Source organism: Frieseomelitta varia, unplaced genomic scaffold, assembly GCF_011392965.1.
Source record: "Frieseomelitta varia isolate USP_RPSP 00005682 unplaced genomic scaffold, Fvar_1.2 scaffold_231, whole genome shotgun sequence".
Lineage (NCBI taxonomy): Eukaryota > Metazoa > Arthropoda > Insecta > Hymenoptera > Apidae > Frieseomelitta > Frieseomelitta varia.
Window position 1 is genome coordinate 219,331 of NW_025109959.1, and position 14,119 is coordinate 233,449.

General features: G+C 29.5%; 3 protein-coding genes across 4 annotated transcripts; 1 reads left to right on the top strand and 2 right to left on the bottom strand.

Annotated features, from left to right (window-relative positions):
• Positions 1-40: 40 nt before the first annotated feature.
• LOC122527791 (pyruvate dehydrogenase E1 component subunit beta, mitochondrial) lies at positions 41-2,266 on the top strand. 2 transcript variants are annotated; one of them, XM_043652295.1, is made up of 6 exons: positions 41-376; positions 497-559; positions 943-1,149; positions 1,257-1,887; positions 1,950-2,118; positions 2,194-2,266. In XM_043652295.1, the coding sequence occupies exons 1-5, from the start codon at positions 368-370 to the stop codon at positions 2,096-2,098; spliced, it is 1,059 nt and encodes a 352-aa protein (XP_043508230.1). In that variant the 5' UTR covers positions 41-367; the 3' UTR covers positions 2,099-2,118; positions 2,194-2,266. The 2 variants fall into 2 exon arrangements, with proteins under 2 accessions (XP_043508230.1, XP_043508229.1); XM_043652294.1 differs by lacking the exon at positions 2,194-2,266 and having other exon boundaries at positions 42-376; positions 1,950-2,127.
• Positions 2,267-2,620: 354 nt separating this feature from the next.
• Positions 2,621-4,776, bottom strand: LOC122527790 (acidic fibroblast growth factor intracellular-binding protein). The gene is made up of 6 exons (XM_043652293.1): positions 4,202-4,776; positions 3,892-4,093; positions 3,591-3,818; positions 3,285-3,512; positions 2,964-3,218; positions 2,621-2,876 (listed from the first exon to the last, which is right to left on the bottom strand). The coding sequence occupies exons 1-6, from the start codon at positions 4,284-4,286 to the stop codon at positions 2,798-2,800; spliced, it is 1,077 nt and encodes a 358-aa protein (XP_043508228.1). The 5' UTR covers positions 4,287-4,776; the 3' UTR covers positions 2,621-2,797.
• Positions 4,777-8,160: 3,384 nt separating this feature from the next.
• On the bottom strand, positions 8,161-13,960 carry LOC122527750 (inhibin beta C chain). Its single transcript, XM_043652220.1, has 4 exons — positions 13,512-13,960; positions 11,948-12,205; positions 9,239-9,621; positions 8,161-8,584 (listed from the first exon to the last, which is right to left on the bottom strand). Exons 1-4 carry the CDS (start codon positions 13,930-13,932, stop codon positions 8,417-8,419), a joined length of 1,230 nt encoding a protein of 409 aa, XP_043508155.1. The 5' UTR covers positions 13,933-13,960; the 3' UTR covers positions 8,161-8,416.
• Between the last annotated feature and the right edge of the window lie 159 nt (positions 13,961-14,119).

Sequence of the window (14,119 nt, forward strand, 5' to 3'; positions counted from 1 at the left end):
TATGAATAACATATTACATATTTCGTGTATAATTTCGTAAACCTCCATGTTAAACGAAGGGAAAGGTAATCGAAATGTTTCAGAAAGCCCACGATTGGATGATCAATAATCTGTCTTTCGATCATTTATTAGAATGATAGTGTAAAGATGTAAATCAAAGTAGAAACGTTTCATAAGCGTTCGCCTACTGACCTTGAATCACTCTGGTGCCGTTCCGCATTTCGATCTATGGCAAAGACGAAATCACGAACCAGAGGCCCTGGTGACACACGTGAATGACGACTAAGAGCAATTGAACCGATTGCTCAAAACCGATTGATCGAAACAACCAAACATTTCAAGATCATTGAACAATTAACGACTTACAATGTTTTCGGTAAATATATATTTGAACAAATAGCAGCTTCGAGTTTAAATCTTAAAGAATATATCACATTGGTAGTGTGGAAATAGAAAGATGGAAAAATTCATACTTTTCGTTATTCGTTGTTTTTAGTCAGCAGTGAGGAGAGTTGTTCGACGTTCATTTTCAACGTCAAAATGGAGTGGCGCACAGCAGGTAAAATTCATCATTGTTTAAATATACTTCGTTATCATTTGTTCGGGCATAACCTATTCTTACTTTGACAAGATTGTATTCGGGTGTAGCCTTCTTGTTACTTAATAAAGATATCCCTCGTGAAGCTCTTCGTTTTTCTCTGTTTAATAGATTTCGTTCAGTTGATACTGTTAAATTAAAAAAATTAAATGATCTTACATGTTGAAGGGCAACAAAGGTCATCTATTCCCAATACCAATTATTCGATTGTAACTTAGACGTTTAAGCTTAGGATAAAAATTCGTACTATACGTTGTTCATAATGATTCGATTGTTATCAGAAAAAGGTAACATTGGACTTTAATTCATTTTTTATTGTTGCTAATCTCACAATTGTGATGCAGATGACAGTTCGGGATGCTCTAAATTCAGCCCTGGATGAAGAAATGGAAAGAGATGAAAAGGTATTTTTGCTCGGTGAAGAAGTAGCATTGTATGATGGAGCTTATAAAGTATCCAGGGGCCTCTGGAAAAAATATGGAGATAAACGTGTTATTGATACTCCTATTACTGAAGCAGGATTTGCTGGTATAGCTGTTGGAGCAGCTATGGTACGTTACTAACTTTCTATGTATATTTCTTTCATTTGCTTGAAAATTCATAATCTTTTTGTTTCCTTAATTATCATTTTGTGTTTTTTTTTTTTTTAATGTTTTAGGCTGGTTTACGTCCTGTGTGTGAATTTATGACATTCAATTTCTCTATGCAAGCTATTGATCAAATTATCAATTCTGCTGCAAAAACATTTTACATGTCTGCTGGGAGAGTAAATGTACCAATTGTTTTTCGTGGACCCAATGGTGCAGCAGCTGGAGTAGCTGCACAACATTCTCAATGCTTTGGTGCTTGGTATAGTCATTGTCCTGGTTTAAAAGTAGTATCACCTTACAATAGTGAAGATGCAAAAGGATTGTTGAAAGCTGCCATCCGAGATCCAGATCCAGTAGTTGTATTAGAAAATGAAATATTATATGGTGTTCAGTATCCTATGTCTGATGAGGCTTTATCAAAAGACTTCGTTTTACCAATTGGTAAAGCAAAGATTGAACGTGTTGGTAAACATGTTACATTAGTGGCACATTCCAAAGCAGTTGAACAAGCTCTTGAAGCAGCAAATGAGCTTGCAGGAAAAGGAATAGAAGCAGAAGTAATAAATCTTAGATCTTTAAGACCATTAGATATAGACACCATTGTGCAATCAATAGTAAAAACAAATCATTGTTTAACTGTGGAACAAGGCTGGCCACATTGTGGCATTGGAGCAGAGATTAGTGCTAGAATTTCAGAAAGTAAGTTTTCCTAATTCAATAACATAATTACTTTTTTTTTTACATTTCATCTTTGTTTCTAGGTGAAGCATTTTATCATCTCGACGCACCGGTAATTCGCGTCACTGGTGTTGATACGCCTATGCCTTATACCAAATCATTAGAAATCGCGGCTTTGCCACAAATGAGTGATGTTGTGTTCGCAGTAAATAAAGTACTAGGGTTGCAGTAATTATTTATATAAATCTCTAGGTAAAATTAGAACTTCCTCTTTTTCCTTGAGTTTCATATGACCTTTACATCCCTTTACATTATGACCTTCTATAGGTTTCATGAGGTAGAAAGTAAGTACAAAGTTTAACAATAATAAAATAATTAATAAAAAATTGTTCTATTGATGAAAAAGAAGATCAATCCACAGTACTTGTATGTACATCTGTAGATGTAAATATAATCAAGTGACGTGTGTATGTATGTGAATATATGACTTTAATGCGTGCAAGCTTGTGCAGTTGTATATGTTGATTCGAAATAATGTAACTATTTATTGAGACGAATTGACATTATTTATTGAGACGAATTGCTTGGATAAGTATCAAAATATTCTTCTTTATTCATGAGAATAAAATTATTCAAATACTGCCATATCAAAATAAACTCTATTATAAGTTAATCTTTTATTTTAAATTCTCAAATTTAAAAATAGCATTAAAAATAAATAGGTAAAATTGTAAATTCTTGGCGTGTATGAAATGAACAAATAAATGTCCCGCATTTGTTTATTAATTATTTATTATGAAAACTTAATAAATTCCAATATAATTACAATTTTCTCTATTTGTTTCATGCTCTATCATCATCATTCACTCTATTTATCATCATTCCCAATTGCATTAATTTTTTGTGTTTCATTTTCTTCATCTGTTAATAGTCATGTATGATACATACGCAATAAACAACATGTAACGACAGTCATATAACGTTCAAATGCATCTCTCAATTCATTATCCCTGATAAATTAAATATTCAAAGTAGATGAACACAATGAAATAATATTAAAATATCTTTTTTGTTATAGTAATATGTTTGATTTCTACCTAAGTACGTCCATATCCAGTGCACATTGAGTGTAAACTGACAAAAAATTTCTGAGATCACTGTGTGTCCAATTTACTTGACGCCATGGTTCTATACATCTTTCTACTAATTCCAAGAAAAAAAATCTTAGATCTCTGGATCGATGAAGGTTACATCCTATTCCCAAGATAGCTCTTGTATATGAACGAAAGTTTGTATCTATTTCTTGATATGAACGTTCTAAAAGCATAGGTCTCAGCTTGATGCATACCAAACTGTAAACAAATATAGTGAAACTATATAATCTGCATTTCCTGCATACTCAACAAAGAAAATCTTACTGTTTATGATGTTTGTCATTTTCTAAAAGCACTCTGCACTCTGCTAATTCCAATAGAAATTCTCTATCCAAATCAGTGTCAAAATATTCTGATCCAATGCAACGATATGTCCATGATGACATCATACTGTTGGCACAATGGTATAAGTCAGGAAATGTTAAGAACTGAAGTTTTCTCTTGTTCATCTCAAATCGAAGACATGCTATGAATACTACAGCAGCGTATCGCCTAAAGGTTTATAAATATTAAGATTAACTTTATATGTATATACAAAGGTAACATAAAAGAATAATTTTGTATTGTTACTTAGCAAGATCTTCAGAGAGTAAAAAATGTTGTTCAATATTGGCAGCCAAAGAACCTGGTAAATCTTCAACTATTTTGAACACTCTTTTCACATTATCATATTGCCGGCGACAACTCTTTAATGTAATACCTGTTTTCTCCGATACTTCATCCATATCTTTTCTACTCTTTGACGTTAACTTTTTGCCTAATAGTTCTCTAATAACAACATCGTCGAATTCATAATACCTACAAATCGAGAAGATACAAATTTAGGAAGAAGCTGTAGATGAATAACATTGACAACAAAAAATTCGCTTACATTTCAATAAGCATTTGACTAGTTTGCGGTTCTATTTGAAATGCGAGCTGTTCGCTCGCTAGTTTAGTAGGTGTGTGAAGTAATTTTTCCAAGAGAGCATAAGTCCGATAATGATCGAGAATATCAGAAGCTATTAATTCAATTGGGGCATTTGTTTCTTGACATATCCCTCGTTGATGCAAGATATTCACTGCTTCGCTTGCTAAATGGGTAAGAAAAGAATGATGTGAATTCTCAATAATCTAAACAGGTGTACTTCGATTCAACGTAGAGTTCCATTTCTATAAAATTTTATTTATGACAAACTTACATGAATGACCATCGACCCAAAGCTGATATATATCAGGATCAACAAGAGTATAATTACTAATAAATACGTCAACTTCTGACAACATCACGAAGATACAGTGTCTCTTTTTTAATTTCACACTATAAAATTAGGCCCGTAAATGGGCTTTCCATTCGTTGATTCAAGACATTGCGTACATTTTCAGCTTTTAGGTATGTCGTATTTATATCGTCGATCGCATTTAATGCCTTGTTCCATAAATGAGATATAAGCTAATTAAAGATTATATATATCACACAGTCTAAGAATCGCAGACGACACCTCGTTAATAATAAGTCTATTTATATAAAGCTGTGTTTACTCCTCGCCTGTGTCAGAATTTTACCATCTTTGCGTCACTTTCAATATCGATTCAGCAAGATTAGGTTAGATCAGGAACATATCTAACTAATTCTTCGAGTTCAATGAAGAAAATTTTGTGAATAATTTGATTAATTTACTTAACGAATTAAATAATGAGACTAAAGAATTTCCATAGAGACTAAGAAAATACAAATTTATTGACCAGAATTTGTTTGTTAAAGCACAAAAGTACATATGTGAATAGACCTAGCATACAATGTATTTTTTGTTCCACAATTTCGGAGTTTAGTGTGGCGGTACGCGTGCATATTTTTAAAACGAATTTAACAGCGGCGACGTTAATTATATGAAAAAAAAAAGAAAATAAAATAGTGAAAAATATATTGTAATTTCAATTGTTAAGAATCAATCAAAGCAAACGGTTATCATAAAGACCTTGTTATACATAAATTAAAATTTTTTTTATTGTTATAGTTTCTTGTTAAATTTCGTAATATATTTATTTAAAGGAGTAAACTTACTCTTTTAAATTTACTCCACCACAAACAAGATATATTCGTTCTTTTTAAAGAATTTCTCATGAATTTTGTGTATTTGATTTGGACCAGAGTTTTTTATTTTTTATTTCAAGTTAACATTTCGTGCGCGCATTGGATTTAAATTAGTTAAAGATTACAGCGCCATTGCGGTAAAATACACAATTCATTTCCTACGATTCTCCAACATATCGATATTTCTTATGATCGATTTTTAAACGGGAAGAATGGCGGAAGGAAGCACACCTCGTCTAGAAGAAAGTATCATCTACGAGAATCATCCAGAAAGAAGTATCATTCAGAAGATCTCAGGTGAACATTTAAATCTATAGTTGGTGGATTTGTATTTGTGTTTTGAATTTTTGAACACAAAACGTGCATTTTTGGCTTCAACTCAAGGTAAGATTTAACCAAATAATTATTACATATAATTTTCAGCAATTAAAGAAATAACAGCATAAAAACATTTAAATGGCTTTAAATGGCTTTAATATGCTAAAATTTATTTATAATTTTACCAAAATTTAATTTCAGTTTCAACCAGTAACCTGTATTGTAACCTTATATTTGACCAACTTATTATATATATACACGTATTTTATTATATGCTTTCACAGCATACACAAATATTGAACTATTTATGAGTACATTTTCGAAATTATTAATTCTAAAATGCTTGTACGAAATGAATATTATAAGAGTAAGAGTAAAACAATGCTATTTATTGAAATATTTTTATTTTCGAGTATACATGTATATAGTATTTGGAACCTATTAAACGAAATTTAGATATTGAAGTTGATTTAGATTCGTAAATGTATTATTGGATTTAATCTCACCCTAATTATAATCATTAATCAGTAATTTTTAAGTCATTTAATGATTAATTTATATTTTATTAGTATCAATAATGTGTATTTGTTAAAAATTATATACAATATACATATATTGAAAATTATATACAATATACAAGTACGTTCAAAAATTTCTTCATATCGTTTTAACTGTCTAATAAAATTATTTCTTCTATCATATTTTTACGTTCTAAAATATTTTCATACATATATACGATTAAAAATATAAAAAGTAAATATAAAAATATTTTATAAGTACCCTTTTAATAATTGTATCGTTATCTTGGTATGTATATTATCTACGTTCTGTGATTTGAAAGAATCATTCATTTGAATCAATCATTTTCACTATATATGAAGAATTTGATGAAAATTTGCAATTTATGAAAATTTAAATCAAATTTATGATTTATTATTATTAGTTTACAAAAACATTTTATCACAAATGAAAGTGTATATTTTAGAACGTAAAAAGAAGTAGGTACTGAATGAAGCATAATCAAAAGTATAATTATTTCATGATTAACGATTGTTAAATCAATTTTTAATTACAATTGACATTAAAGTTTGATTATTGTATATTAATCAATGATTACTGATTATTTAATAATTATTAATTATCATTATATATTATATATATTTATCATTATTAGCATATAAAGTTATAACATTATTGTATTATGTATTATATATTAATAATTATTTAATAATCAGTGAATCATAATCTTCAGTCATTGATCAGATTACTTTTTGCTCTCTGTAAATACAAAGATGAATAAAAATGACCATATCACCTTTGCTTTTTCATAAAGCATATTAACTTGTCGTCTGAATCAGCTACAGAACTTTACTATTCGCTTCGACGATTTTTCTTGGTCTGTTAAAAATATACTATGTATAATTGATTAGTAATAAATACAGTAAATATCAATTTACATGATTGCACAATTATCTTTGGGTTAAATATGGAATAATTAATTTAAACGCACGCTACGCGTACGCTTTTTACCGATAAACAGAGCTAGAGAATGAATACTGTTTCGATCATTCACACGATTTAACATGTAAATAATGTTCGCTCTGATCGGCATATTGCACAACATTCTATTTAACATATTAACAAGCACCGTTCTCACGCGGAAAATGAAAAGGCCTATTTTTGCATATACGCGTGTGTGTCTATAAAAATCACGTATAATGGCTCACGAAAATATTCGAACCGTAGAAACGTATCATAGAATATATTATTTTTATTATACGAAATTTTTTTGAATCACTACTATTATAATAAATTGCGGATTTTTAAAATGCATTTATAAATTATAAATTTTAAAGTGCAAAAGATACAAATATCCAAAATATCTAAATAAAATATCTAATGTAATATTTTACAAAATATTTAATAAGTGAAAAAATGTTTTATCAAAGTTCTGTTTTCTTAAATAAGTAAACATAAAAATTCGCAATCTAATAGTAAACCACTTGCATCGTGATTTGGTAAAAAAACTAGTATACAGTATACTAGTATAACAGTTTCGAACATGTTACAATTAGTGTTAAACATAATTTAAATTTTATAAATAATTGACTATTCAAATCTCATATTTTACTAAGTCTATGTTCGTAATGAATATTTTGTAATTTCTATTTTCAGATTTTCCTAATTTAATTTCTATTTTTAGATTTTCCGAAACATGTCAATTGTGTCTCAGTCGTGTTAATGAAATTTCAAAGTGTTTTGTACAATACATAATATATTCATAATGTAAATAGATATAATATATTCTATGTGTAGATTCATTTTCAATTCTACGTTCTGGCAGAATTTATGGTTATTAAAACTAGGTTTCCTAGTTATCACTGCGAACCATAAAACCAGTCATGATTATGATATTACGAAGGTCGATTGGATCTTTAGCTGTCAGAATATTGCGTTTCATAGTGTTTTGACGAAGTTTTGGCGAAACGGTGTACATTCGACAATTTTATACTAAAATTATTTCATTAGATAAAATTAAATAGTTTCTTATAATCCATCCAATGTCTACTTCAAAACTGATGGCGTTTTAAATATTTGAAGATCTCTTTCTTTCAAATAGAACTATAAATTTTATTATATATAATATAGGTGATCTTAAAATCTTTAAAATACCATCACTTCCAGAATGGACAAATGTACAACATTTAAAATCATTTGATTTCACACGTCGTTCTTTATCTTTTACAGTTCTAGAGTTAAAGCTATTTCATTCCTGAAATTCAGAGTTAAAGCTTACATTTTCGTCCCCGAACTTCAGAATATAGAGACATTGCACGTGCAAGTTTATTCACAAGGAACTCATTTTGTATGATAATAGGAATCAAACTCTCGTTGCCTTAGAAACGATAGATACAAGTACAATGCAAGTTTGAATTCGAATCTATCAATTCAATGAAGAATATTTTGGGAGGATTTATGGGAGAATTTGGATGATTTTCGTGAATCACATGCATCCGCAGGCTTCGACTACCATGTTTGGTAGAGTCTTTTGCGTGATGGTATTGTTGGAATCAACGTAGAGCAATTGTATCGGTGATAGTTGTGTAGGTGAACAACACGGAACAATTTCGTTTTTACGTCGCATTGTGTTACCATTTTTAGTCAACAACCTCTGAAACAATAAAAGAAATGTAAATGAATGCTTTGAAGTAAATGTAAACTATCAGGTGTGATAATTTCTATCGATTATTTAATAGAAAAGAGTATAAGTAATAAGATCATGAAATAAGCCAGATCAGCCAGAAGTTTCTGCTTTTGTTATTTTATCAAAACAGTTTCGATATATGTATTTTTATTAATCCAAGTAACAACTATTTGAAATCAATAGAAATGATAAATTACCTTTCAAGTTGATTGTGAATTTTTAAACAAAATAACTACAATATCTGTTGGTTCTATAACAAGATAATGAATATTGCTTTAAATTAGCTCTCCATTTACAGATTCTTTTGTCATATAAATTATTTAATTTTTCCATTTTAATTCTTTGAGTGTTTGCGCTATTGTACAAATACTCATAATAATAAAGTAATTGATTTACTTATTAGAGTTCCAAAGAATATAACATATTACGATATATCAATAAAATATATCAAGAAGTACATATTCAAAAGATGAATGCATTCTTAATTTGTTGTAATACATCTTATTCAATATTAAACTTTTAGACTTTTGACTACTTTAAGCACCAAGCTGGCTAATTTATGATCTCGCTATATCTTTTCCACCAAAAGTAAAAGAAAAGACAAAAAAAAAAGATGCCCACTCTAATTACGTTGTTGTAGGCAGATCCACTGATGGTTAGCGAAGCAGCGGAAGAACAAGATCCACGACAGAAATACGCGTGATATCCGCTTGGATGAAGGATCCAATCGCTCCAACCGATGTCTTTGAAATTAATGTAAAGCTCGTCTCTGCAGCACTCCTTCATTTCCGGCAGACAATTCGAATTCCTCTTCGGCCTGTTTTTCTGCGGTAACGGCGATGTGTATATCACAAGGAAGGGTTTCAACGTTTGTTTAACGGATACAGGTGCTGTATCTCGGTCCATCGAACAGGTACTACAAGCTATCTGTATCGCGTGATCCAATCGAAAATCTTCCACCCATTTTTTCAGCGTGAAGGTTACGTCGCTTTTCACCCATCCCTCTGAAACAACGATCACGTCGATCGTTTTAAGTAGGGGTCATGATTCTAAATGTTAAATATGTCTGCGTTTTTAATACATAGATACACTTGGGTATATGTGTACTATATCATTTTTTTTTCTATTTTTCCACTATTCAATTACGAATTGAAGAAAATTACGAATTGAAGGATTCACAAGGTGGATGTTAATCTCTCTTTTGCTTCTTGTATTACTCTTTATCATTGGCTATATTGTAAGTCATATACTTAGTTTAATATATGAGAAAATATAAAGTTGTAGCATTATATGTATATTGGAGAAATGCTTAATATTCACCCTTTTCTCGATGGAATCTTCAATTCAGTAAAATTTCAATTCAGTAAGACAGCTTGACATGTCTATCATAATACATCGTTACTTTTTGTTGACATACCCTTTCACAGTTTAAAGTTCTTATGAACTGCCAACAATTACGTAAAAACTAATTTATCTTCGCATAGTTTCGCGTTCTTCTTTCGTGTATCTTAATGCGTTACCCCTCCTCCTCTCTTTTTTATTCATTTATCAAACTTTTTTCTTCTCTTACTCTCAATTTCTCCATTAATTGAATTCCTTAAAATATACATTTAGATTAGCGTTTTTCGCTCTTATGGACTTTGTTCCAACGTTTCCAACGCGACCATCTTGCAAATATCTTCCTTCGAATCAAATAACTTTTGTTAAAGTATCTTAACTGCAAATGTCTTAACTGCAAATATCTTCTTTCAAATCAAATAACTTTTGTTAAAGTATCTTTTTGTTAAAGTATCTTTTAATACCTCGACTGGTAAAGTCTTGAGTTAAAGACTGTTAAATGTCTTAACTGCAAATATCTTCCTTCGAATCAAATAACTTTTGTTAAAGTATCTTTTAATACCTCGTAAGATATTCTATCGTTCCCAGTTAAATAGAATATTTTGTATATATAACCATTTTGTTTACATTTAAATTAAAAACTAGTTAAAATTGATTTTGTTTTATTCATTTTTTGTTTTATAATTATGTTATAGTTCTGATTAAGAAACGATAGGTGAATCCATTAAAGACCAATGTTAACGCATACTTGCACTAATACAATATTTTATTTGCTATTATTTTTAAATCAATTAACTTGTTCAAGGATTCACTTGATTTTTTTTTATTACTATTTTTAGTAATGTTATGAAGCAGATAATCTATAAAAGAAATTGAAATATCTTTAAACGAATTGAAGTATTTATAATATTATGATAAATTATTGCGCAGTTGGCCTTCAATGGCTTCAGTTGAAGTATTAAGTTATAAAATAAGAAACTGCCAAACAATGTAAATGTGACGGGATTGCAAAATGATGTATAATACAGAAGGAAAGATCGAAGATAAAGAAAAGAGATGAATAGGAAGTTTGTTGTAATGATAATACATGGCAGAGGCAGAGGCAGAGGCAAAAAGTGAAACGCAATCAAATTGATTCGATTTGTTTGCATATGACTCATGTAAAAAATAAAAAATGAAATCATGAAAGATACACCAAAGAACGATATACCAAATGTAGATAGACCTACTAAAATAAAAAGAAATGCGGATTTTTTATACGTGGTATCATTCTACACGATCAAAAAATGTCTATAGAGTTAAAAACGAGAGAAGTTGAAGAAAATATTTCGTCGTCCAACTAAGTTCAGTAAAATGTTGAAAAGAATCGTACAGCAAGTTTTAACCCTCATTAATTCTCAAACATTTGAATGGAGACACAAGTAACAAATTGAAATAACAAAAATAAAATAACAAATTGAAGAATTGCACTTATCTTTATAAATGTATATAACGTTATATAATATGTTATCTTCTTAAACCGCTAATAACTAATCAAATTATTTTAACCATTTCAAATTTATTTGTCGATAATTTAATAAGAACTAAAAGGGTTAAGGAATTGTTGTAAGGAGAAAACCTTCAAAATCATAGTGAATCTAGTCGTGAAAAAAATTTTTTCATATTTTATAAACATTTGAATTTTTACAGTATTTAAGAATAAAAGAATTCTTACTTTATCACCCACTATATCATCTAAAAATATTTCTGAGAAAAACGAATGTAGATGAAATAGATGCTTTACATTTTATAATAAAATCAAGTACATTATTACTTGTTTTTTGTTTTCATGAAGTTATAACAGTTTAAAAACTATCGGTCGATAGTCGATCGACTATCTTTCATCGTTACGTATACAGTTAAATTACATACACTAATTGTATATGAAATAAGTATTTTTATAACTGATACTGGTTTTTCTCTCTAGGGATGAGCGTATTTGAATTTACTTACCTCCAATATCGGTTTCGAAGATAGCCATAATCATATTTTTTTCAAAATTTCCACTCAAATCCCAATGGTCGAGTTCAGAGAGCACGAAAGTTTGATTTAGATCGTCGTTTTCATCGTACTCCTTGTAAAACCAAAGTTGCGCCGAAGTCACATCCACGAATCGCATTTCGTTCGGTAGATAAAACGTGAAGCAGGCTGCCGGATTGAAACCCATTAAATGATTCGATGTTTGTTGACATTGCTTCGAATTGGCAATACCTGAAACGTTTATCGTTTAACGTTTATTCGTATTTAGATTACCATTACTAATAATCATAAATTTATTGTGAAATATCGTTGCACAAATGACAGTCCTCTCAAATTTTTTACTTTTAATCGAATATTTCTGATATCTATATAAAAAGAAATAACTCTCCATGCTTGTGTGTAATAATGTAATACTAAAAGCTCGTACTATAAATCTCTTATTGATTTCCTACTGTTGAGTTTTTATTATATAACTATTATATGATAATGTATTTGTAATATATATTATTATATTTGTAGTACATAATATAATAATAATATAATAATTTATAATATTAATATTAAATCTAATCTCCAAGAAAACTACGAAACTCGTTCTACTAAAAGTTATTAGTATAAAATGATATATAGATACATTGTTCATAAAAGTGCATTTATATAAAGAAATACGTGAGAAATATGTGAAATTATATGTGTTATATTAACATAATGAAGTATTTATAGATTTTTTATTATATAATGTTTTAGTCTTAAAACACAGCAAAGTTTGAACATTAAACTTCTGGACACCTTGTATAGTTAAAATACATTTTAACAACTTCAGTTTTCCAAATACAAACAAAAGAGAAAAATATTAATTTGGATTATTTAACGATAATGTACACATAGTATATTGTATTAGGATTTGGATTATTTAACGATAATGTACATATAGTCTATTGTACATATAGTATATTAGTAACGTTAATGACATTTCACCGATTTAAAAATGCTAAAGATGAAGAAATATTTGCAACAGTGAAATGCAGAAGAAAAGGTCTAATGTCACTGAATCGTCATCATTTGACGTCACATGTAAACATCTTATCGAAGAAATATAAATGTAAAATTTTTAATTAACGCATAAAAATTTATCGAATCCCTTGAATCTCGATAAATGTAAAAATTTGAAGTAATCGAATAATTAATGAGTCGCGGTTGTTTATTTATTTGTGGGAAATTTAAATGTGCCAAAATGTACGAAATGTATATACTAATAATAATATATACATAACGTACATAATATAGTCAAAATAAAATAAGTATTGCAGTCACTATAATATTTTCAGAAATGAGTTCTATTTTTATATTAATTATATTTACATTTTATATGTAGTTCAAGTCATAAAGAATTTGTATAAATATCTGCAGCCTTAAGATTCATCTTCGTTAAAGGTAAGATTAAATATACTTAATACTTTCTTTTAACATACTATAAAATATTTTTGAATACAATATTTTCTTTTTTTTAGATATGGAAAGCATCATAAAGACTGACCTTCGTTTGGAAAAACGACGATCTGATCAGTTTTCCCATAGAAACTGTCCACTGATTTTTCCGGCTCGAGTGGTGCTCCGGGTCGAAGTTCGAGTACACGACCATTTATCAGAGGCTTCGGCAAGGTCGAGAGCGGCATCGATATCTCGGGTGGTTTGGAAAGCCGCAACTTCTTGAGGATTTGCTGTTTGACATATTCGACTCTTAGCTCCGTTAAAATCGGATCAGTAGCAGTTAACAGGCCGATTTTATTTTGTGTACATTCGGCGCAATGCTCTTCCGAGGAAGAGGAACTCGAAGATGTCGATCGTGGATTATATCCCCACCAAATGTAAGGGAAGGGATTTGGGACTTTGGGCCAAATGGCTTTCACTTGATTATCCAGTAAGAAAAAAGAAAACAACACCAGGTGCAAACGCATCGTGCCAATTTTTCTTTTTTTTTTTTTTTTTACGAATATTAAGTATCTCACTTACAAGTGATTTAAAATTTAAATATAAATTTTTTTCTTTCATACATTTATCCCTTTAATATTCTTCCACGAAGAATCACCGATCGAGAAATATCCACTGATTTTCTAATAAGCCACACATCGATTCTTTTCCTTC